A 23,825-nucleotide genomic window follows, 5' to 3' on the forward strand; every position below is an offset into this window, starting at 1 on the left:
AAACATCATCTGTAGCCATACATTAGCTATCAGTTTCACATGGTGGCAAATGTTTTTGTTATCACAGACATTTTCTTAATTCTTTACAGTTACAAGCTAGCTTTTTTGTTACTTTATGAAAAGGTTATATATAGCAGAGGAAAAATTTAGGGGAAAGTTATAAACGTTGTACTGAAACTTCACACAAACTATTTGCATCACTGCCATTATGTTTCTATAGGGCGAATAAGGTATAACTATTAAGATACATTCTTTTCTGAATTTTCTGTATTTTAGAGCAAGCTCTGCAGGGTTCTAGTATAATTCTCAAAAGGATAACATTAACAGCAGGTGTAGTTAATATTAATAACAGCTTCAGTACATTGGTAAACATTTTTTTCTGTGAGCCTTAATGGATTGTTGAATTTGTTTAAAAGACTGAGGAATCTGGAGATGAAAAACAGTGAGAAGAGTGTTTTGTAGCATCATTCAGATTTGGTATAGCTTAGTACATGCAAATGAGACCTAAACCCTTATTTAAAATTATATTTCATTGTTCTTAATATTAAAATAAAGGTGATGTTGCGTAAGGAAGGCAAGGACTAGTTCCCTGTGAATTTTTTTTAAGAATTACTGGTTAGCAACCAAACTTTTCTTCTGTTATCTGGAAAAGCAAGTATTGTTGTTGGTAAGGATATTAAGGTAACAGCCACTGCATAAAAAAAGGGACAGCATTCTGTTTTGTCTGTGTAGATAGAAATAGAGAATTATTTTAAGTAGTTTTGCCAACTCTAAATTTGTTCTTTGGATTTTGTTCACTTTCTATATCTGGCAACTCTGGCAACTGCAAGCAAATACATTATTTAAGTGGTATTTGTTTTATTAATTGTTGTATATCCCTTTAAATTTAAAAATAATTAACCCTAAAGAAGCAGCTTAATTTCTAAAGAAAGACCTAGATGCAGTTTGTTCAAAGGCCTGCTAATAACTCATTTGCAGTGTACAAAAATGTATGAAATGCCAAACATCATGGAGGTTCCTGAGGTACTTTTGAAAGCCTTGAAGTGGATGCTGCATTGACTGGGCAGAGCAATGAAGCTGCTTTTCTGGACTCCTCAGCCCTTTTTTCCAGCTGTGGATGAAGCTTCATCCTAGCACAGAAGTGTGACTGACTTCTCAGCCCATGAATAAGGAGTGCCTGTAAAATCTTCTCCCTAAGTCTCCTGCTCAAATTTTCTACTGATGAGCAATTTATCTATGTGAATAACCGAGCTGTTTATTTCAACGGTGAGCTGAAAATTTAGATAGATGGAAGCACATGAGCACTCAAAGAGCAGCTAATTCACTGTTGCTGTGTGAAAGTGATAGATGCCAAGCACAGCCGAGCTAGGATTAGCACTTAAAGCCTCAACATGTTTGGCTGATGATCTACAAGGACAGGAGAGAAATCTGATACCCAACCTACCTCATTTTACTGCAAATTAAAAATAAGCAGTCAGTCCATCCACAGAAGATGGCCAGCTGCAGAGGCCAGAACTGCTGCTTACCTTCTGTTTAACTTTGGTTTTAATCTCTCTGAAAGTAAAATAAACTAGAAAAATGGATATAGGCAGATCGCCTGAAACTGACCTAAAGTTAGCTTAAAGATTACAGAAAGAAAACAGCTAAGTATGCTCTGGTATGTTCTAAAATACACACAACTAAATACAGCCATTCTTATCTATGCACAATAGTAGCAAAGTAGAGCTATTGTAAGTCAACAGCAGGCAAACACCGTGGACCTTGCTAGTGGTACATACACTCAGGAATGGCTTTTGGTGTGACAGATTACTAAATTACAGTTCACCTCCCAGCTCTTCTGCAGTTTCTCACGTGGATGGAGTTGCACAGTCTCTTTGCATTGATGCCTTCTCTAAAGAAAGAAAACCTCCATCTTCTGCTCACATATTGAGGTTACAGCACCTAGCACTGCACCTCCTCACCAACCCAGTGACCTATGGTTGAGATTGCTCCTGTACCACAGCTATTAAGCAATATCACGTGTCATTAGAGAAAGCTTTTTAGTCCATTTTTATTCTTCAGTGACTGATGAAGAATGTCATGTGCAGCATGATACTGCACAGCTGCTGAGGAATGGCCTTCAGTGCCTGGGAGCTGTATAGGGCCTGAGAGCACCTTGCAGGATCAAGCCACATGATTTGCTTTGTTCATTTCCTCATCTTGCTGCTCCTATTTTTTATCCCTTGTGCTCCTATTTTTTTTTTTTTTTCTATGGCTTGGTAAAACCAGGGGAAGTTCAAAACTGTATTAAAGATAACAGGACCTGTTATTAACAAGTTTAAAACAGAAGCCCATGCTCCAGCAGAGCTTTTGTGTGCACAGCCTTGCAGCATGGCAGAACTGACACTTTTGCACCTGGTTCTTGTACTTGCTGTTATAGTTTTATTGATTGCAAAGGAAAGGACTGGACTGGGCTGCATTTTTTTCCCTATAGTATACACGCTGCTGTTTCCTGAGTCATTCCATGGCCTGTTCTCACTGCTGCTCAGCTAACTTCTCTAGCTGGAATTTGCACACTGGCAACAGAATTTTCAGCTGCTTGAATCTTGGAGTTCTTAATAAGTTGTCTGAAGTCTGCCAGCTTTCAGAATAGACTGGAAGTGGAAAATGATAGAAACACAAACATAATGAGAGTCTGAGAGATGAAAGCAGCTAGTCATACCAAGTCACTTGGTGGGCACGGTACCCTCTGCTATTTCCAGTGATTGAGGCTGGGGAAAGTGAGTATGTCCTTTGTCATCCTCAGGACACTTCCACAAGCTCAGCATCAAGGCCAACCTTTTAAACCATAAACTCTTTGATCCACTGTTCGATTGTATTGTTTAAAAACACCCAAACACACACATGCACAAAAACCTCAGTACATTTCACTTACAGTAACTTCACTTTTAGTTAAGGAAACATGACTCACTTCAAAGACTCTTTGAAGAGACTTCTAATAATTCCTGATCTTCAAAGAACCATTGCTGAAGCTATACCTGGATAAATATTTCTTTGTCAGAAAAGCCGCTTGCCATAAACAATTATAGGAGATGCAACTGCAGGCCTATTTTCTGAAGAATGTAAAATCACCCTTTGAAGCCACCCAGGCAGTTCAGCTAGTTCCTCTTGACAAGACTTTGCCCAAAGCCTCATATAGGCACCTTGCCAGCAGAAATGGCAGGGCACCCAGCTGACTGGGGACCCATGGCTCTCTGAACTTCAGGAGAGGATTGTGCACAACCTCTTCCAAAGTTCCCAGGGCTGTGGGTTGATACACTGCTTCTTCTACACAAGCATTGATTCTTCTGGGCACATCAAAAACTTAGTCTCTATAAGTGCCATGGAAATTATGGTGCCTATCAGCACTAGAGCATTTGAAAGAGATAAGGAGAGAAAAAAATTATCTGCAGTCCCTGATATTAAAACTTGTATGTTCAGAGGGTGCCTAGCCTTTGTCTGATGCTCATTATGAGTCACAGTTATTGTTCTCTGAGTCAGCAGACCCTTGTTTCAAACTTAATTTCTTTATGTCATTCATCTGTTTGCTGCCACATCCTTTTGGCTGTACAATCTTATACTGGACTCTGCTGGCCTTTAAATTACAATTTTTTCCCCTGTCATTAGTTTCTTTCAAAGGAGTCCTGCAGAATTTTTCCCAAGAAATGGGAGGTTATCTTAAATTCTGGTCCATAGAAACACCTTTATGGTCTCAATATGGTCTGGAAATCCAATCTGTAGGAAGACCATGCCCCTCAGTTTGATTTTCCATTCCAGCACTACTCTGTTCTCAGACAATTTGGGACCAGTCCTGCTCTCTGTAACTAGAAAACCAATTTTATCTGGCGTAAGTACTTGATCTCTAAGAGAGTCATGTTTTCACACAAGCAAACAAAAAAACCCCAAAAAACAACCAAGCAACAACAACAACAAAATAAAATAAAAAAAAAATCACACCACACAGGCTGGTAAAATTAGAAGTTTTCCAGATCCAGATAACACTTGCTTGACACCCAGCCTTTGGCATTCAAACACTTACATTGCCCTCAGACTATGTTATGGTGGGTTTTTAATTGCCTGTCTTTGCATGAGAGTCCCAAGACAACTCCCTGATTGATCCCCTGTGTCTTGATGATACCCTGACTTCAGCTAATGTTTCAGCCATCTGTACAATATGAGGCCTAAAGTCCCATTTGAGCTGAGGAAGCAAATGGCTTATTAAAGTCTAATTTCTCCAGCTTGTTCTTGCCTTTGGGCATTTTAAATAGGTTAATGCAGTTTTTACAATACACTCAGGGAACTTTACTCACAGAGTGTTGTCATAAAGTAGAGGAAAATAGCCCCTAGATTATCTCAAAATGGGAAATATTCCAAATATACTTGCTCTAATACTTAGGCTCTCTACATAGAACAACTTTGCCTTATTTATTTATTTTTCTTCTCTTAAGATTTTAGTGGATTATTGTACGTTTAAGGCTTGGTAAAGAAAAAAAAGTCAGATTTATTTAATGCAGTGAATCATTTTTCAGGGAAGTTCTAGTATTCATCAGAATGTGAAGGCACCACAGGCACCATACAAATTATGATGGTTTTCTTCCTAATACTTCCTTTTTATTGCCTATATTCTTTAAAGTGAATTTAGTACTCATGAAAGATGCTGGATATGACAACAGCAAGAAGCGAAGCCCTCTCTTTATCTGCAGAATTTATACAAGGAGCATTGGCAATGCAAGTTTCTCCCCATAACCCCATCTGCTTTCTGCAGCTATAACCTTGAGGGATCACCTTTAGGAAGGAGAAGATGACTTGGTCTCTTTACTCTTTCTGTCCTTAGCCTCTCTGCAGAAAGTTCAAATAAAGATGTCAATTGATGCTATCCAGGGCTGTAGTCTTTATGATCTTCCTAATAGGTATTGGGAGGCCATCAATTTATTACCTTGACTGTGGCAGACTGCTTCCAGTGTGGGCTCTCTATGGGTATCTGTATGTGAATACATCTTCTATACATATAATACATCTTCTGTAAGGTAGAATTCACTCAAAAGCACCATTAAAGTGCAATGACTTTTGTTCCCTGTATTGACCTAGACTGGATTTGAACCAGTGATTTAGAAATAATATGCTCTGTATCTCCTTACTAATCTCTTCAGCCACAAGTCCAAGCCTTCCTTCTTTTTTTCAGAAAGAGGAGGATGCTAATGTATGTAAAACAACTCACATTTTGCTCTCAAAAACAAAATTGAAGTGCATGCAAAATCACATTGGGTATTTGGCTAATCTACCCCTCATTACCCAGAAGGGAGAGAGCGTAAACACAGGCTTGCATTAGGCTGTTCAGCGTGTGTATTCAGTCTTCAGAAATCTGTTTCAAAACAAAGAAAGGCATATCCCTCATTAGAAGGAGAACAACAGGATGGAAAAAAAAAAAAAAAAAAAGAAAGTGGGCCTTGTCAACTCTAAACACAAGCCCAGATGCTTAAGTTAGTTACACTCTTCAGAATAAGGCAACGCAAATCCATTCTTCATTGCTGGGGAAGAGGAAAAAAGGCATTAGGACCTTGAAATGGTGAGAGCCAAGTTCTGTGCTCAGTCAAATAGGAAAAGGTTTAATATATGGTTTTCTCCATTTTAGTCCATTGTACATTGCATGAAGGCACTGAAGAACATCTATGTAATTATGTAAATAGGAGGATAGAGAAGTGCAGTAGTTTGTAGGCTAAAATTGTTTCTTATTCCTTCTTCCTCTTTACACAGAAATAAACATCCACAAAACATTATTAAAATAAATCAGACATTATGTGAAGCTTATCCACAAGAGCAGATTCTAGATATAAGTTGAATCCCTGAATATTAGTTTGGTTTTCTGCCAAGCACTGTAGAGGTCTTAAAAATCTGAATTTATATTGTGAGCGAGAGGTGAAAAGCAAGTAGTTATTTTAACATCATTTTCAATATATAAATGTGTTGAATTACATATGTTCCTTGCTTTTGGGAGAAATGTGATTATGATGTATATTTTTTCTAAAATATAACTAGAGCCATTCCCATACTTACACCAGCAGTTGATACTACTTTCAGTGAATACAGTCAAGATTGGGATTTGAAGACAGAGCCTTTTCCGGTTTTCCCATTAAAAAAAAAAAGATTCAGTCATTCCCACTGTCACAGGTCAGACTGCTCCTTTCAGCATGGTTGCATCAGAGATGAATTTCTCCCATTGCACTACTCTCCTTGACAGAGGGGCATGTTAATTTCATTTCAGGTTCCTGTGTAAGTAACCAGCAGAAGAACAGACGATACAAGAAAAATATGAAAAGACACGTTTTATGTAAATGTTGTAAATGCAGAGCAGCATTGTGCCTAATGTATCCCCCAAAGGAAGTCAAGTCCATAAAGTAGCCTGAGGTCTGTGAGGTATAGAAGTAGGTAACTTAGGAGATCAGAAAGTTTATCTCTTGACAATCCATTTGCATCACTTAACTGCATATCTCGTGTTCTATTGTTAATGCTTTGATTCTGTGGCTAAGCATAATCCTCTTAAAGTAGAATCATAAAACTTGGGGCAATCCCACAGCACCGCAGCAACCAAGAAATGATAGTTAAAACTTAAGTTTGAAAATATCTCATGCTGTTGTTTCTTCATAGGTATTAATTTTTCTTCCTATCTTCCTGGATACCTTGTGTGTATTCAACATGTATTTTTCTCAAGGAAAATCGAAATATAACAGAGCTCTTGTAGATTTTACAGTGTTTCATAGGTTGCATGCATTTTTAGTTAATAATTGCTCTTTTCAGTTGAGATACTTTTTAGTATTGCCTTTTTTACCCACAGGAAGAACTTTTAGCATTCTTTTGCACACCTTTTTAATTCTTGAATGCAATTCTGAAAGAAAGTAGGCACTTCTCACTTATATGTCAAAGTTATACTCAGCTGTTAGGCAGTGTGACATAAAAAGATTCCTGTGAGGAAGGCAGTGCATGTTATCTTTTATACATGCAGACCTAGTGCTGTTGTATCACCTGAAATTCCATCAGGCTCCAAGCTCTGCAGAAAGTGACAAATGCTAGACAGGTATACGATTTATAATGGATGAGGTATGCAAGCAAGCTCTGGGAGTGGGATTGGATTTGATTACAAACAATAATATGACACAAGCCCTGCTGTGGATAGGACACACATTGAGAGAGGCAGTGCAATCAGGCAGCCTAAACACCGGATTGCAGGCGTGATCCGGAGCCCTAAATCCACCTTTGCAATACACCTGATGTGTGGCTTTGGAAAAGCCTTGTCTGATGTAACAGTCCTGCTTCCAATTCCCTATCTCTTTATTTAGGAACAGCATGTTAAACAATCTTACCTCACTAGCCACTTCAATGCAATTTATAGCTCAGCATGATGGTAGACTTCAGAGAGGCTTTTGACGAGAAAAGGCAGTTAAATTTGAATATTTTTATGCAGTTGCTGGCAATGAACCTGGAAACCTATCCATGAAGTAACTTTTCTCCATCAACAAATTTTTTCCTGAGGGACTTCCTTCCATCCCATCAAGAATCAGTGCCTTTCTAGTATAAAATCCCCACTATTGAAAGTCAGAGATACTGATATTCTTCCATGAGCCAACATTCAAGTATTAGGCAGTACTGAATACAAAGCTTTTCTATTGCCTTATGGGGAATTATTTCCATCTAACAGTTCTTGGCATCCCCACAGAATTTACAAAATTGATGTTTTTCAAGTCAAATTTAGACCCTCTTCATTCATCAGAGAAGTCAGCTTGCCTGAGTGTTTGCACCTGCTCACATTGTCAATGCACAAAAATATGTTGGCAGTGGCCATTCAACTTTGGTTACATTAGCAGCTCAGTAGGACCTGAGTGTGCAAAATTTTAGGTTAACAAAAAAGATCTGGAGGCATTTTTTTCCTCTTTTTCTTCCCCCCGGATACTGCCCCTTTATTCATGTATTGGCAGAAGAAAAAAAATGTACAAATCAAAATGTCCGTTAGACTGAATATTGGCTTATGGAGAATGGAAGTTTAATAAATATTTAATTTTTAAGAATGTAATTCAACACCTGATTAAAGTCATGACCAGTTAATAAAACCCAGGCCTACACCATTAGGATAACTGCTCTAGCAAATCTTACATGTGAAACATTAAATCTTTCTTTCTGAAGCAGACACACATTTAATAAAACATCATTTCAAGAAGTGTGGATTTTTGTCCAGTTTTACACAAACAGATCAGTAGTTTTGCTGTATATCCACAACTGTGCTGTAAACTCTAATTCTCTAAGACTACTTATGGCACTATTTGGCAACATCTCAATGACAACATCCTGAAAGAAAATTCTATGATCTGAGGGGAACACTAATGCTAATAATCATTAAATATAATCTTCTGATTGCTATGAGCTACATGCGAACACACAAAACAATAAACTTTTTGCAATATTATGTAGCAACCCCTTCATTTCTTTTAGTTTGTCAAGAAACTGCACTTATTTTTACACTTTGGGCTCCTTTACTTTTCTCCTCATGTCTTGTATGTCACCACTTTAAGGAGTCCGGATGGTGATGCTTTAATCTTTAACTTTCTGTCAACAGATACTTTTTGCATACCAAAATTTAAGTCATAATATCCTTGAGAAAAAATTAACACTGTTTTTGCACTTTTATGCTATTGGAATCAAAGTGATCCCTCTGTCCTGTTACCTCATGTTGTTAATTTCAGTATTCTTCTGGTTACTGAAATATTTTCAAATTCTAGCTGAAAGCCATACCTCAAGGAGCCAAACATGCTCTATGCTCAAAAAATGTTTCAGTAGATGGCTTCCCACCTACCTCGAATAACTTTACCTGTTCCCTACTTCGTGACCTACATGCAGTGTATGGCATTCTGACAGATCCATCCTTCCAAGCCTTGGCCTTGAAGAGTGCTGTGTAGGAGCAAAAAGGTTTGGGCACCAGTTCAGTACAAAAGCCTCCCATGTAAAAAAAAGCCTCCCATAGTAAACATATCATGTTTACTATACAGAAGGTTTTGTCTCATCCTGTGCAGTTGTGCAAACAGGATATGAAATGACCCCTTTTTCCTCTCTATGAACTGTGTGAATTACAAATTATACTTCTGTGAGGCATCATTCCATTCATTTCCACATTGAAGTCTTTGGAAGCATCAAGCGCCTGTTCAGTTTGAAGTCTTTGTTCTGGACATCAATGGTTTGTCCAGAATTATAAGCTACAATAGGTGAGGAAATGGGCTGCACGAGGTAAAGAGTTAGTCTAGATTAGTTTTTTCCTCATGGTGATGGGAAAGGTCTTTACACCTCTGTGTATTCATAACTAAAGATAGGCGTGGTAAATAGTATTCCTTGCCATCCAAGGTGCTTCATATTGTGGTTAGTATCTGTCTATGCAGTTGCTTTCCTGTACACACACTTTTTCTGTTCTTTGTTCTAATATGCCTTAGATTATATTTCCACTTACCTGCACACTTAGCTTTGAGGCATTTAGGTGTGAATTCTTATTGTTGAATTGATGGGAGTGTACACTTACTTCTCCAGGCTGATTTCTTTTGCATGAGATACCATGTGTGTTTTTAATCTGGTGGTCACTCTGTCTTATGTTGAAACACAAAACTTCCATCAATAACTCTCCTGATGGAAATATATTGGTGTAACCAGTCCTACTTCTCTGCATTATTCAGGTTCTTTGTTGAAGTCAGATATACATGACTATAACTTCTTTAAGGCAGATTTATAGTTTTATTCCCACCTCTGGTGAAAGAAAATTTAGAGCAGCTATGAGTACAGGAATGGATGACCAACAGTGCTTCCTACAGAGTCTTTTAATATTCCTTCATACAGCCTTTTTTGGCTTACCCATTTTGCCTCATCTTTCTCCATTTTCTTTTTTCTTTTCCTTATTCCAGTTTATGGTTCATTGATTTCATAAGTTAAGACCTCAGGTTCATCCCTAGGGCATAGACATCTGGAAAGCTGAAGCAGGGATGTCGGCATAAAAAGAAAGTGGAGATGACTTGGCTTTATCTGCCAATCCACAAATTGCTGAGTAGAATCCATAACTTGCTGAATAGAATTTCTGGCCATGAAATCTAAATACCATTTTAGAAACAACAAATTTGATTAATTCCCAGTTTGCTTTGGCTTCTGCTGATGGAAATTGGAATGCACAGTGGTGTTGGCAAAGTAGTATACAGAGTGCAAAATAGTGCAATGATCTTGTAAGCTGTTCCTTTTGGGATCTTTTAGCCATCTGAAGAACCCCTAGGATGTTGAATAAAGTGAGTAAGGCTGGAGACCCAGTTGGCTTATTCAGGACATAACCCAGAAAATGTCAGATTCCTGTGATGTTCTGGCTGCTGCTTAAATATCTTCATCCTTAGTGACATCCCTGTGGCACACTTCTTGCCTTCCTGAAGTAAATTAATGTCCTGGTCAATTTGAAAGCATCTCTACTCCAGCTTCTCTGGGAAAGCTGCTCCTCTGTGCCAGAAGGTTGAAGTGGGCCATGGGTTTCCTCTAGAAAAACACAACAGACCTTTACTACCAGAAGTGAGCAGTACAAATGCAAAGAATACCCATCCTATTTTAGATGTGCATGATATGGAGCAGTTCAAATTTCAGACACTTTTGGGTATTATTTCTACGTATGCACTTCACAAGAAATTTCACAGCTGAATGTTTTATTTCCTGACACCTGTTGTATAAAGATATAACAAAGTTCTTTTCAGAGTATCCTTTTTATAACAGAATCAGTTCACATTATGAGTTCTTTCTATGCTGTGTACAGTGATATCTTCACCTCTTCTTTAGGCAACCAGGTGTCACTGGTAAGCTTCTCTGAGTAAAGACTACTGGTCAGCCCTGATGTCTCTCCTACAGGAGAGATGCAGCCCTTCCAAATGTTTGCTTTCATTGCCTCCAGCCAAGCCCAACTTACCACAGAACTTCACTGTCAGAACCACAGCCTATTATTATTGATGGGAATGTTGATGCCACAACTTGAGGCCAGCTGACCTCAGGGGACAGTGTGCACCACAATGTAACAGAACCTCAATTTGGTCCAGGACAGCTTTAACAAAGCAGGTATTACTGAAAGCTACATAATCCCCTTCCCTCTCTTCATTCAATCCACAGCTACCTCATCCCTGAACTCCCAGCTTCAACAACTTCAGCATCTTCAGCAGCTCCAGCATCAACAGCAACAGCAGCAAGGTCAGCAGCAGCAACAGCAGCAGCAAAGCCAGCAGCCACAGCAAGGTCAGCAGGCACAGACTCCACAGCCACCCCAACAGACCCAGCAGCCACAGACACAACCATCAGCAGCACCGCAGCAGAACCAAACACAGTCTCAGAACCAGAGCCAACCTCCTTCAGCCCCACAGTCCTCCAGCTCTCCTCAGAAACCCAGCCAGTCACCAGGACATGGCCTTCCATCTCCTCTTACTTCACCAAATCCATTGCAGGTAGGACAATATGTACAAATCTCTCAGATAATAAAAAAGGAAAGAGTGTATTCTCCCATCAGAAGGGGAATCAGGTGATGTTTATGTCCTCTGCTCATACAGGCTGAGAGGTTCCTCCTCGTGTTAGTTAATCCTTATAGGCTCTTCGAACAGTTCAAAGGCCTGATAAGCCAGAAAAGCACAACTAATTATGGTCCTAGTCTGCTCCTCTCTAAAGAGTACACATCTTTTGCTCCTGAAGTCCATATAAAAAAACCCATAGAAAATAATGTAGTATTTTACATAGATTGAGTATTGCATCTTTGCAAATGGTGTTTGCCCAGCTGCCACCCTTTATGTTAACTTACGAGGACAGCAAAGTTAGCTGTTCATTAGCAGATGATCCTGACTGTCCCTAAAAGAAATAAGAACTTCTGCTGGTGGACATGTGTGAGGGATGGGTGGATTATCCTTCCTCTTGAAATCACAGTTCCTACCGTTTACCCTGCTAAGAATCAAATACTTCTCTTAAGAGTCTCAGTATAGACTCCAAAGCTAAGAATACCAGTAATGCCTTTCCTAGATGCTCCTTTCAATTATATGGATTTTTTATTAAATGTACCAACAGCTGTGGCACTCACACTGATGCTGGGCTCTGCATGTCTTAGATTTCTTAGAAACAGGACAGTTCTGATCCAGTGGTCCTAGTTTCTTATGCTTTGGTGTTCTTGCACTACGTGTGTCATGCTATATTCACATGCTGCAAGAACAGCTTCTGCTGTCCTCACAAGTATGATTCTGAATAAACACCAGGATAGTCTGTGCAAGTGAGCAGTATTTTACACTAGGCAGTGAAACTTCACTTAGAAACTAGGAAAGTCTCTATTTCTTTTATTCTCTAAATTTTGAGAACCCACTTCAAAGGTTTTATCCACACTGATGGATTTGGCTTCTCTTCCTGCAGAAATAAACTGCATTAGCTTAATAATTAAAAACAAACAAACAAAAAAAAGATGGTTTCAAACAATGAAGGGAGCTGATATACAAGACGCTGTGTCTGCTGTTTGGTCAGTTAAACCTACATTAATATGAGCTTCAACTATTTTTGCATCAAATCTGATTTTTTAATGGTTTATATAATAAACTTAAGCGTCCACAAGAGATGTGCCTTTGCTTTCTGAGCTTTTTCTTAGAGTAGAGCATAATGACTCTAGAGCTTCTTCGGTGTATTGTTTTAAAGGCTACTTAGGTACCACTTAATGCCCAATCTATCATGGTAGTGGATGCTTTGGGACTCCTTAGTATGCAGATTATTGACACACAGAGACAATAATATTTCCAGAGGAGCTTCTGTTACTGTTTATTGTCTTAGCTCAGCTGTAATTTATGCACACTAACTGTAAACCCTATATGCTTCTAAAACTGCCTGCTAAATATTTTGCTACAAAATACATTCGTTTTTCCAAACAAAGCAAATGCACACATAAATTAGATTTGGAGTAGAGAGGAAGTGGGATTATGTCAGTGAATATATCTCAAGAGTGTTGTACTGACAGTGAATATTAACTCTCATATAAGCTCTGGTCCCAATGTAAATCTCAACTGAATCTGAGTACTTCCAGTCTCATCTGTGACCTACAGGTACAGGTCAGTAGAAACACTTTCTACTGTTAGCTCTCCAGGGTCACATCTCACATCAAGAAATACAATAAAAGTAAGTAAAGCCACTAATTCCTTTCATAGAGATACCTTGGCACATCTGCCTCTTTAGCATGCTTATTCTCACAACGACCCTTCTGAGGGCAGTCTGGATGTGTCAGACCAACAGAAGTGGAAGGAGGGAACGAAACACACTGACGTGGTTTTAGTTCAGATGCTAACCCCAAAACATTTTAGGAACTGGGATTAGATAAGGAAAGACACTATCATGAGAGGTGTGGCACTGGCCTGAGCTCAGCCATTATTGATAAGCCTGCTGCATGTCTGGGACACCTTCAAAACAGCCAACAAATTAGAAGTCATTAGCTGTCAGTTCTGGGTCAGCATTAAAGAGTTACTAACAGATTGGGGGATAAGTATTTTAGCTTAGTATTAGTATTTAACTCTCTGATCCTCACCATTTAAATATCCATGAAAACCCAAGGTTTGTTCACAGGTATAGCCATGCTGTAGACCAGCATCCAGAAGAGAAGCCAGAATTCAGCATGGTACTTCAGGACACATCTTAGTGATGTGTGTAAGGCCAGTAGTTTGGCCTTCTAGCCATTTTTACAGCACATGTAATTTTTCTCAGTCTTCCCTAAGAAATACTTAAGAACTTGAAACATGTTCTGTCATATTGCTGACGATGGTGGGACTCTTTAATATGCAAAAAAATTACACTCACAAATATTTCCAGAGGAACTGCTATTGAACTTTATATATGGTTGAAAGATGAGTTTGGGTACAGATGAGTGGTAAGATCTCCTCCATTAAATTTTTCCATTCTAAAGTCTTTTCCATTCCGTAAGTCTTTCCATTCTAAATCTTGCTGAGAAAAACAATTTTACTCCTGTACATCTAGACTGAGGACTGGATCTGAAAATATTTTGGGGAGAGCAAAAACATGTTAAAAAACAACAAAAAAGCCAAAACAAAAAACCAACAACAAAAAAACCCCAAACTCAAACAAAACGAACAACAACAAAAAAAGAGGGTGCAAACGTTTGGCAGGAGTTTCTATTTCCAGTTCATAATAGCTGTTTAGAATGTGGACTTTTTAAATGTGTAATGCTTTAACTTAAAAATCGACCCAGAGCAAAATTCGTAGATATTATGGCCTCTAAGGTAATGTTCTTTATGAACTAGAATGAAATGGGTTTTGTTTGAAGAATATTAAGGGAATAAAGATCAACTAAGTTGAAGTTTGACAGCTTAAATTTCATTTCTGAATCCTTGATTTTTTCATGTGGGCTTTATCCTCTTACATTATTCAGGATCTGTCTGAAAGATATTAGTTTAGAACAATGCAACCTCAAAAAATTGTCATGAAAAGTCAGTAATTCAGGAGGATGATTGTGTTTGTTTCAAAAAACTCTGAAGGATAACAACAATTACATCTCAAAATGTACAGATGCTGTCATGTCCTTCAGAAGGCAAATTAAATGAAAGTTACTTGCTTAGGTGTACCTGGGTGAGGTATTTTGCTAGCTGATCAGAAATGAATAATACCAATGCAGCGTACACCAGCTAAAAGTCTCAGTACAATTCTTGTCCGACCATTCTGCAATATTCTGCTCTATCAATATTCTCTGCTCAGTTCAGTGGGTTGGACTGTAGTTACAAAACTCTTCTTTTTAGGATGCCTTTTAATGATTTTGTAGAAAGATGAAAAACCTCACTTGAGGTTCCAGGGCCTGACATTAGTGATGATGCTCTGGATTTACACTGGTAAAAGCAAACCACTGCAACACCAGCATCATCACTGATTTGCAAAAGACAGCAAACCAGAGAAGACTTTCCCAAACCAGAGCCACATTTCAGAAGGTGGTGGGTCAGGTAGATGATTGAAGACTTTCATCCCTTCATTTTAATATGGTGAAATTCCTCATATAGATAATTGTAATCCGATTTTTACTTTCTTTGTGTTAGTTGACAAAGGAATTCAGAGGTGAAAGGCAACCTATCTCATGTAAATTTAGACTTCAAAACCTTAACTTCTGGAAAAATACACTTTTGTATTTGTCCAAATATGCTTTAGTGTCATTACCTGAAAACTCTGCAGGTTCTTGAATGTTCAGCATGTTGCAACTTCAAAGCGTAGTTAGCACCTCTTACAGAGTTTCTATTCAATTAAATTTCTGGAACCATAAGATCTTGATTATATACTATATGAAATCAGATGAGCCAAGTGCTAAATAGCCAATTATTCTGCCTGACTACCAGAATAAGGCGCAGCATGTATTTAACTGGCTCCAAATGGAGGTTAGATTCTGGTGCTGACACTCACTGTGTTTTAGCAGTATGGATAAGAGAACCTACCCACAGCCAGATCTACAAAGGGAGAGCTGCACTATTGGAACAGAAGAATTCCCAATGATTTCTAGTGTTCTGTTCATGTGTGAATAGGAACAGACAAACAGGAAATCCCCCAGGGATTGCCCTACTGTAAAATTATTCTGACCGTTTTCAGAACTCTTTCCTAAAGCAGCTTTTTGTCACAGAAGCCTACCTACAATAACTGCAGCTGATGGAAGATGATGAGTGAGGAAAAAAATAATAATAAAAGCAGGGAAGAAGGGAGGTGAGGATATGACAACAGCAGAAAAATCTTCCAAGTAATAGGAAACTCTAGGATAGCAAAACCAAAACCTCCTTCAGATTAAATTTTCATGCTAATCTTAAATAATGTATTTGGAACCTCAACACTTTTATAACAAAGGAGAAAACAAAAGCAGAAAGGCTGAAACATTCAGCTGTAAATGAGGCAGAATGTGCACACAGATGCCTGACACTCCACTAGTGGCAAAAAACAAACTTCCCCTTCCCTTCCTCCAGTCTCATTCACTGGTTAGCTTCTCATTAAAGGAAAAAGATCTAATTTAAAGACACATTAGTGTATACTGACACTTTGATGAATTTGCCTCTATTTAGTACACAGAAGAAACAACCAAGTCTGTGTTGGTTTGAGGAAGGTAGCTGGAATAAGTTTGCAAGGACTATTGTTGTGGGCTTTATGTCTGTGTTTGCATCCAAGACCTGCTGTATTTTTCTGATGCTTAGTGAATTATGAGATCAGAAAACTTGACCAAGATTATGACACCAGTAAACCCACTGAGGTGTTTTTTTAATTTGTTTTGCTGAAATGATCTCTCCTTCTTCTTGCATATGATACTGTGCAATGTATGACTGAGTCTGTTCCCAAGTTACCTGGTAAGCAGTTGACAAAGAAACAGTTTATAATTGGTGAGCAAATGCAGTACAGAAATTTTCCAAATTTTCATAATTTCTCTTATCAGTAGGGAGTGAGATTTTGTACTTCACAAGGCAATGGGTGATACAGACATGCACAATGAATATTTATTTTGGAAGGTTCCTGCCCAACACCTGCTTAGAGTGAGCCTGTTGAAGTGCTGATCTCAGATGGATTTCCAGAAGGTACTGGCAAGACCTGGGTCTCAGCTCTAAACTAATAGCAAGGAATCTCCCCTGCATTCAGGTGAACTGGGTTGGTCTTGAACTGTTGAGAATATTTTGCATATTTCATCCCTTGCTCATTTCAAACAGGTTCAGAAATATTTAAACATCTTGTTCTACTGATAGTTTTGGATTTCTGAGTATTTTTAGAGTATTTCAGTTATTTGTGTGGGTTGATAAGGATGATTTCATGAATGAGAGACAAGTACGCATGTAAGAATTTCCACTAGCTAGAAAGTCATGGTCATACTGAGGTATCCACACGCGCAGTGGTTCTGTGAACTGCTCAGACATTACTGTTCGCAAGCTTAAACCTTGCTTGAGAAATTGTTTGCTTTGGATTTCAGTGCCTACAGGGTCTCCTTTGTTCTTCTCCTCATGATCCTCCTTATCCCTCCTGGGTTTGCCACTGACCAGAGCTCACGGGGATGGTAGCATCACAGTTCATTCTACCTGGACACAGATGTCTGCCCTGTGCTGTGCCATGCTCCTGACACAACGACTTTGTTTGAATGCTGCTGCTCTTCGTGTCTACCTGGAAATACACGGGCATGATTTACACAGAAAGGCTCAATTCAGTCATGTGTAAAACTTCATCCATCCACAGGACTCAGCAGGATTTCAGATCTTTTCCTCAGCCATCTTTCTCCTCCCAGAAGCTCACTGCTTTTTGGGGTCTTTGAGGCACTAGGACTTCACATTATAAAGCTGCTGAATACTGTGTTTAAATGGAACAAAGAAACGTTTAAGGGTTCTCAAAGAGACTTCATAAGGAAGTCTCTTCATTCCCTGAGGAAACCTTCTCTCAGTTGGAGCATTGGCTGCCTGGTCCATCCAAATATACTCTGCAACTGTTGCTATTTTCAGAAGCACAAGGAGTGCTGGTGTCTGACTCACATTTAAAGCAAAGGAAATTAATCTTTGAGCAAAACAACTGGCATTATTAGCACCCAAGGGGCAGAAGCTGAGGCTGATATAGGAAACCATTTGCTAGAGAATTCTCTGAAGGAGAGGAAAGTGGAGCTGCTTGCCCAACAAGCTCTGGCTTTTGAAATGGGTGTATTTAATAGACTCCCTAAAGTAACTGAAGTATGTAATGAATGGGAAGTAAATAAATAATATCCTCCCAGGATAAATTTGAGGAAGGATCCATACCCTATAAGGTTTTCTATTCCCAAAGCCTCTCTTGGCAGAGAGAATGACTCTGGGGGAACTCAGAGACAGAAAGCAATTGCACAGCCCCTCAGATCTTTTAAATCCAGAGTATCTGTTTTGGTAGGATTAATTTATCTTAATTTCTTTTTTCAGCCTTTTTTCCAAATGTTTTCAGGAAAGCAGAGATATCTCAAAGTATTACTTTACTTTCGTCTATTTTTCATACTCTTGACGTCTTTGTGAAGAAATAAAAACAAACAAAGAAACAAACACACACACACCAAAAAAAAACCCAACAGCAACAAAAACTCAACAACAACAGAAAAAATATTGCCAGTCATCACAGGTTTCTAGTTCTGTGGGAAAAAACCACCCTCTTCTATTTGGAAACAAGTGAACCAAATGAACACAAAGAACCTAGTGGGCTTGTTGAGTCTGATTGAGGAGCAATACTCTGGAAGTGCTATAGCCCTGATGTTCTATCATTCAAGGGTTCTTGTACAAATAAGCACCTAAAAGAGGTTGCTTAGCTTGCCTAAAAATAGGCAAAACCAACCAAAACCAAACCAAACCAAACAAACAAACAAGCAAAAAAAAAAAAAAAACCACAAAAAAAAAAAAAAAGGAAAATGGAAAAAATTAAAAGCCACTCTAAATTGTTTTTTAACATTTAAAATTCATCCTTTTTTGATAGTATTGCTGATATCTATTAGTGTCCACTTGTGGATTCTGTCAGTTATTTTAGCAGATGCAGTTTAGGGCAAGTTTTTTTTTTAAATAGTAATACTTTCTCTTTTTTACTGGTAGCCAGAATGTTTTGAGAGAGTGACTTAGCACGGGCCTGGAGATTATGAAATTTGCTTAAGTGTTAATGGGTTGATTGCTGAGTTACAGCCTGCTGTCTTTACTGGAAATTGATTGACTGGTGCTCCAGGTCTTCACACTTGGCGCTCGGATTTGACTCGAAAATTCTGCCAAGTCTTTTACTCTGAAATTTATCTTAATTAGATCTGAAAGACCTGCCACAGCAGAATAGTCACACCGATTAAAATGAAAAACAGGAGAAATTACTGATCAAATTAATCATAATGTCGGGTTACAGCTGTAGGTCTGATGTAATTTGCCACTCCAGTGAGTTACATCGGCCCAGGCAGAGGAAAGAGAGCTGGTTTTACGCTGATCCATAACACCAGGCAGCTTCGGGCAGCCCACCAGGATGTTTATTCCATTCATTCTCTTGGCTTACTCTGACCTTAGTGCTGCAACTAGAAGCAAATTAGGTAAAAGAAAAGAAATACCCATTTATCTGAAGGGTCGCACTGAAAACACGAGCTGTCCAAACACTCCTTGTTTCATTTTTCCTTTTCTCCACCAACCTTCGACTCTTGTTTGAAGTAACCAACAATTATGTGGAAACTGGAAAATTAAAAGGTCAGAGGTTACCACCTCAGGCACAAGTCAGAAAGTGCATATGTTACAGGATATGAGGAAATTAGGGTCATTTACGCAAACAGGTACATAGCAACACCTGAGGTGGCAGGTCCTAGCAGGCAGGAAATCAATGATCAAACTTGATATCTTGTGATGATCCTATTTTTTTTTTAAATTATGTATTTAAAATATACTACATTCTACTATGATCTTAAAAAAAAAAAAAAGAAAAAAAAAAAAAAGACTGGCTGAATCCCTGTAAGAGGGAAGGATGTTGTGGGTCTTAAAGAGCCCCAGCATAAGACTTTCACCTGGAAGAGAAATCTTCTGCAAGGTTCCTGGTATTGTTCCACCAGTAAGGTTTGAAAGATTTTTAGCTGCTGATCCAGGAAAAAGTCAAGAAAGGAAGGTATTTGCCATTAGCTGAGAAAGGAAATGAAGTACAGGAAAGAGAACAAGAAAGTAGATGAGGATTCTGTCTTTTGAAAAGAAAAAAAAGTCTTACCTTTGAAATGCACTCGTATCTTTTATTTTGATATGGTAGTACCTTAAAATCATCAGGAATTTTCTAAGTGATTTTTCTTTTCCACAAGTTTTGTAATTTCGCAGAGCTGTTTTTTCTCCTGCACAAAATTTCATTTTAAATTTCTATTCTAGGCCTGGGAAATGAAAAGAACTGATAGCTTCTATTTAAAATAAGTTTAAGTTGCAACAATTGTTACATTGTATTGCCTCAAAAATAGTAATTTAACAAAAGCATTTGGAAATATTGAAATTGAAATACTTAATCATTTTTAAATGCAAGTTTTTGTTTGCTTAAAGATTTTAATATTCCATCTTTCATGTGCATTTTCATCAGAAATTATGTCTTAAATTAGAAGAATTTCCTTCGAGATAGGAATTTGGATTACTTCTGATAGCTTCAACATGACCAAATATCCTGTGAGGATTCCAGCTGAAGAACCATGCTATGTTGTGTTTATGAAAGATTGGAAGGCAAAGCTGAATTTTCAGAAAAGAAAAACTGATGTATGAAAATAACACAGCATATACTACTAGGATTATCCTTTTAGTAAAGGAATGATGATGGTGCATTTTGGTTCTTGAAGGATCTGAAATTCTTTAAAACAGCAATCACTGGTGCAGTATCTTTGTGTACCTGTTAAGAAACACTTAAATGCTTGTAAAAAGCATCAGGGAAGCAGTCAGGCGTGGGAGAATACTAGGCTGCTATAGCAAAAATAGACATCCTATAAAGAAAACCTGAAAATATGGGCCCAGTCACAGTACAGAGCAGTGCTGCATAGTAGGGATGGCCAATAAACTGATATCAGAAGATCATTCTGCCTGAATGTGATAACAGATGCTATAAAAATTGTTAGTTGCCAAGGCTTTTATGATTTTCACCATAATAAACTTATCATCTCATTTTCAACCTGCTGGATAGTGTTAGGCTGAAGTCCTGTCTTGCTTTCCTCCCAGTTTGAGGAGTGTTATCCTTGTGGACTGGTGGCTCCAGCTGGAACAGGACAGGAGATGGGAGAGGTCTGATGTCCTCTTCACTTTTCCCTTTTCCCAGGGGGTGGGGGACAAGCAGAGCTGCCAGGATGGGTGTTCCATGGGCTATGGGGCAGGGGGCAGATGGTAGAGGACTAGGGCTGTGCTGGGATCGAGGTCCAGAATAGGACAAGTGAAGAGAAGTCTCATTCCCAGGATTCATCTGAGGCTGCAGCTTCCATCAGTGTAGAATTCCTGGGGAACAAAGCCTGATTTTGTGGAGGAAAAGGAAAATGTTGGGATGAGAAGAGGGGAGAAATACAATGTCTGTTATTCACAAGCTTTTGTTCCTACTGACCTGACCTTTTCCACTGGGAGGGAGACACCAAAACCAGAAAGACTGACATTGTGAAAGGCTGAAATTGCATCACTGATCACCACTCTGTAATAAAATGCTGTTTGCATTTTCATCCTGCCTCTCTGTACAGCTTTTCACTTTATAATGAAACCTAACAGTACTACCAGGGAACCTGGCAGGATTTTTCTCAGACCTCTCAAATGAGACAGGAGCAAGTTCAGTTTGCCATTAGGAAGGTTTTCCCCTCTCCTTCCTCCCTAACTTTGTAGGACTACAGCTTTTTTTCCTTCTTTTTTTTTTTTTTTTTTTTTTTTTTTTTTTTTTTTTTTTTCCAACTGTCTTCTGACTATGAAGCATGTTCTACATGCAATCAAAATGTGTCTGACAGAATTTTCAGTTCATGTAAAACAAATACAAAATAAACAAAACTTGAGAAAACCAAGCCATTCTGAAAATCCTTGATGTTTTTCCCATAGACATTCAAAGAGTATGTCTAGGGGGAAATCACTGGGACTTCAAATGTACAAGCAGGTATAGAGATAACGTGTCAGTCCTGTAGACCCAGCGTGGCAGTCCATGTTCTCATGAGCAAAAGCTTCAGGGAAAGGAGGGGAGGGAATTCTTTTGCTGCCACATTCAATCTGCATATTTATCTCTAATCTTGTTATCAAGTTAGGCTTGTGCTTTTTGAAAAACAATTTACATCAGGAGGCAAAGTGCACTAGTAAATGGGTTGTTGGTGTCAGGAGCACCAGACTGCAGTCTCAGCCCTGCCACTGTCTCACATGTCACTTTGTCTTTCTGTTCTTTTGTTGATTCTCCCACCATTGTTTGATCTCTTCAGACTGCAAACTTTTACAGTTTTTCAGTATTATGCAATGAGACCTTGATCTTGCGTTGGGCTTCTAGGTACTGCTGTAACACTAGTACTACAAAAGTAAGGAATATTCAGAAGAGGAATTGCATGGCCTTAGCAAGTCTCTTGCTGAATTCAGAATAGTATTGCTGTTAATTTCAGAGGAATTGGTATCCATTTTGTTTTCAAGTATATTGAATATTTTGAAGTTTCTGTCAGCTGCTCAGTGTGCTGTCAAATGCACTAATGAAAGGTTTTCCTAAAGTTAATTTTCCTACTCGTAATACAATAACCAAATTTGCTTTAACACTTGAAAAAATCCATCCATACTAAAGAGAATCAGTTGCTTAATCCTAAAATTAAAGGTTATTGCATGCAAGAGAAAATAATTACATGCTCAAAGTATGGAAAAAAGAAAACTTTTTTAATATGTAGGTATTTGTATAATTAAAGACTAATCAAGCATGAAGGCTGCTGACTAAACCAGAAAATGAGATTGTTGGCAAGCAATATTGTAATGTAAATGCCATTTTTGTTTAAGTACTAAAGAGCTGGAGGAATGATATCCTGAACAGATTAAAAGCAAACAGCATTGATAATAAATATTTATCAGATTTCAAATGCAACACACAGGGATTTTTTATATTTTACATGCAAAATATATTGGCATTGAAATATTCAGTCACTTTTCAAATGTTTGTTTACATCTGCAGTTTAAGATGTTGAAAAGAAAGTACTCACTAGTAAGAGAAGCAGGTTTAGAACTCAGTCTTAACCTGTAGCAACATCAATAATCTGTAGGCAGTGGAAAACAGCTGAGAGTTGCTAGCATATTTAACTACAAATATATAAGACCAAGTCTTAGGGCTGCCTAGTGAAAAATTTAATGGTCTTTATGTGTGTTTTCTATTATTTTTCTTTTTTCAAATTGTTCACATTAGTTGTTCAAAAAGAGAGGGAAGCTTCTCAAACTTCATGCCATGAAATAAATGCATAGTAAATTATCTACAGAGTGCTTTTGTGTATACAAATATTACACCAATGTAACCACCATTTTGTTCTAAAACACTGATTTAGTTAAAGGTTTGTGTCTTGTTGGGGCAGTGCTTTTAAATTTGCATAAAAGTATTGCACTGGCTAAATATGCTGATTGTATACTGTGTCGTATGTTATTACAGCCTAAATCATGTTCACAAGTGTAGGTAAAGATATCTGGCTACATCAAGAGTTGAGGAGAATGAGAAAATGCTAGAAACAAAGGACCAAATGTGTTCCTGTTCCTGTCCAGTTTTTTTTTTCCCAGTATACTCTTTCCTGAGCTGGCACTGCTCATCTTGCTGAGGCCCAGCAGAAAATAATTGAAGATAATTTGAAGTGTCCTTTGACATCTGTGAAAAGGTTCCTAAATGCAATACTTATGATAGTAAAGCATTAAAGACCTTTGCTTTACTATGTGCAGAGATGGCCATTCCATTCTTTGTGTTGAAGTGTACCTCCTGTTTCCTCATACTTTTCAGAATAATTTCCATCTCACTTTATTATGGCTGAGAGATACAATGGTATGTCACTGACTGAGTTATCAGGGGAAAAAGACAAAAGGGATTTTTGAATGTAAGGCTGCCTACAACATTATCAAATTTTACCTAGCCTAGTGTAATTATATTCTATTAGCCTTTGGACAAAGGGAGTGTAGACAAGTTAAAATTAAATAATACTGTGCAAAAGTCTAACTCAAGTCTCTTGAATAAACATTGATCTAATTTTCAGAAGAGTTGAGTCACTCCCATTGATGTGAACTGTAGAAATTATGGCTTAGCCCTCAAAGGTGCAATATGATAGATTTCAGCCCCTCGAAAAATCTATCTCA

The 23,825-nt window shown here is 38.2% G+C and overlaps 1 protein-coding gene across 2 annotated transcripts in view; it reads left to right on the forward strand.

Moving 5' to 3' along the window:
* The window catches only part of POU6F2 (POU class 6 homeobox 2), a 306,477-nt gene that overhangs the window by 198,019 nt on the left and 84,633 nt on the right, over positions 1-23,825 (forward strand). For both annotated transcript variants that reach the window (XM_071736147.1, XM_071736146.1), the window contains one exon: positions 11,179-11,507. In XM_071736147.1, coding sequence (XP_071592248.1) covers positions 11,179-11,507 — 329 coding nt within the window. The remainder of the gene's footprint in view (positions 1-11,178; positions 11,508-23,825) is intronic.

This window comes from Heliangelus exortis, chromosome 2, assembly GCF_036169615.1.
Source record: "Heliangelus exortis chromosome 2, bHelExo1.hap1, whole genome shotgun sequence".
Taxonomy (NCBI): domain Eukaryota; kingdom Metazoa; phylum Chordata; class Aves; order Apodiformes; family Trochilidae; genus Heliangelus; species Heliangelus exortis.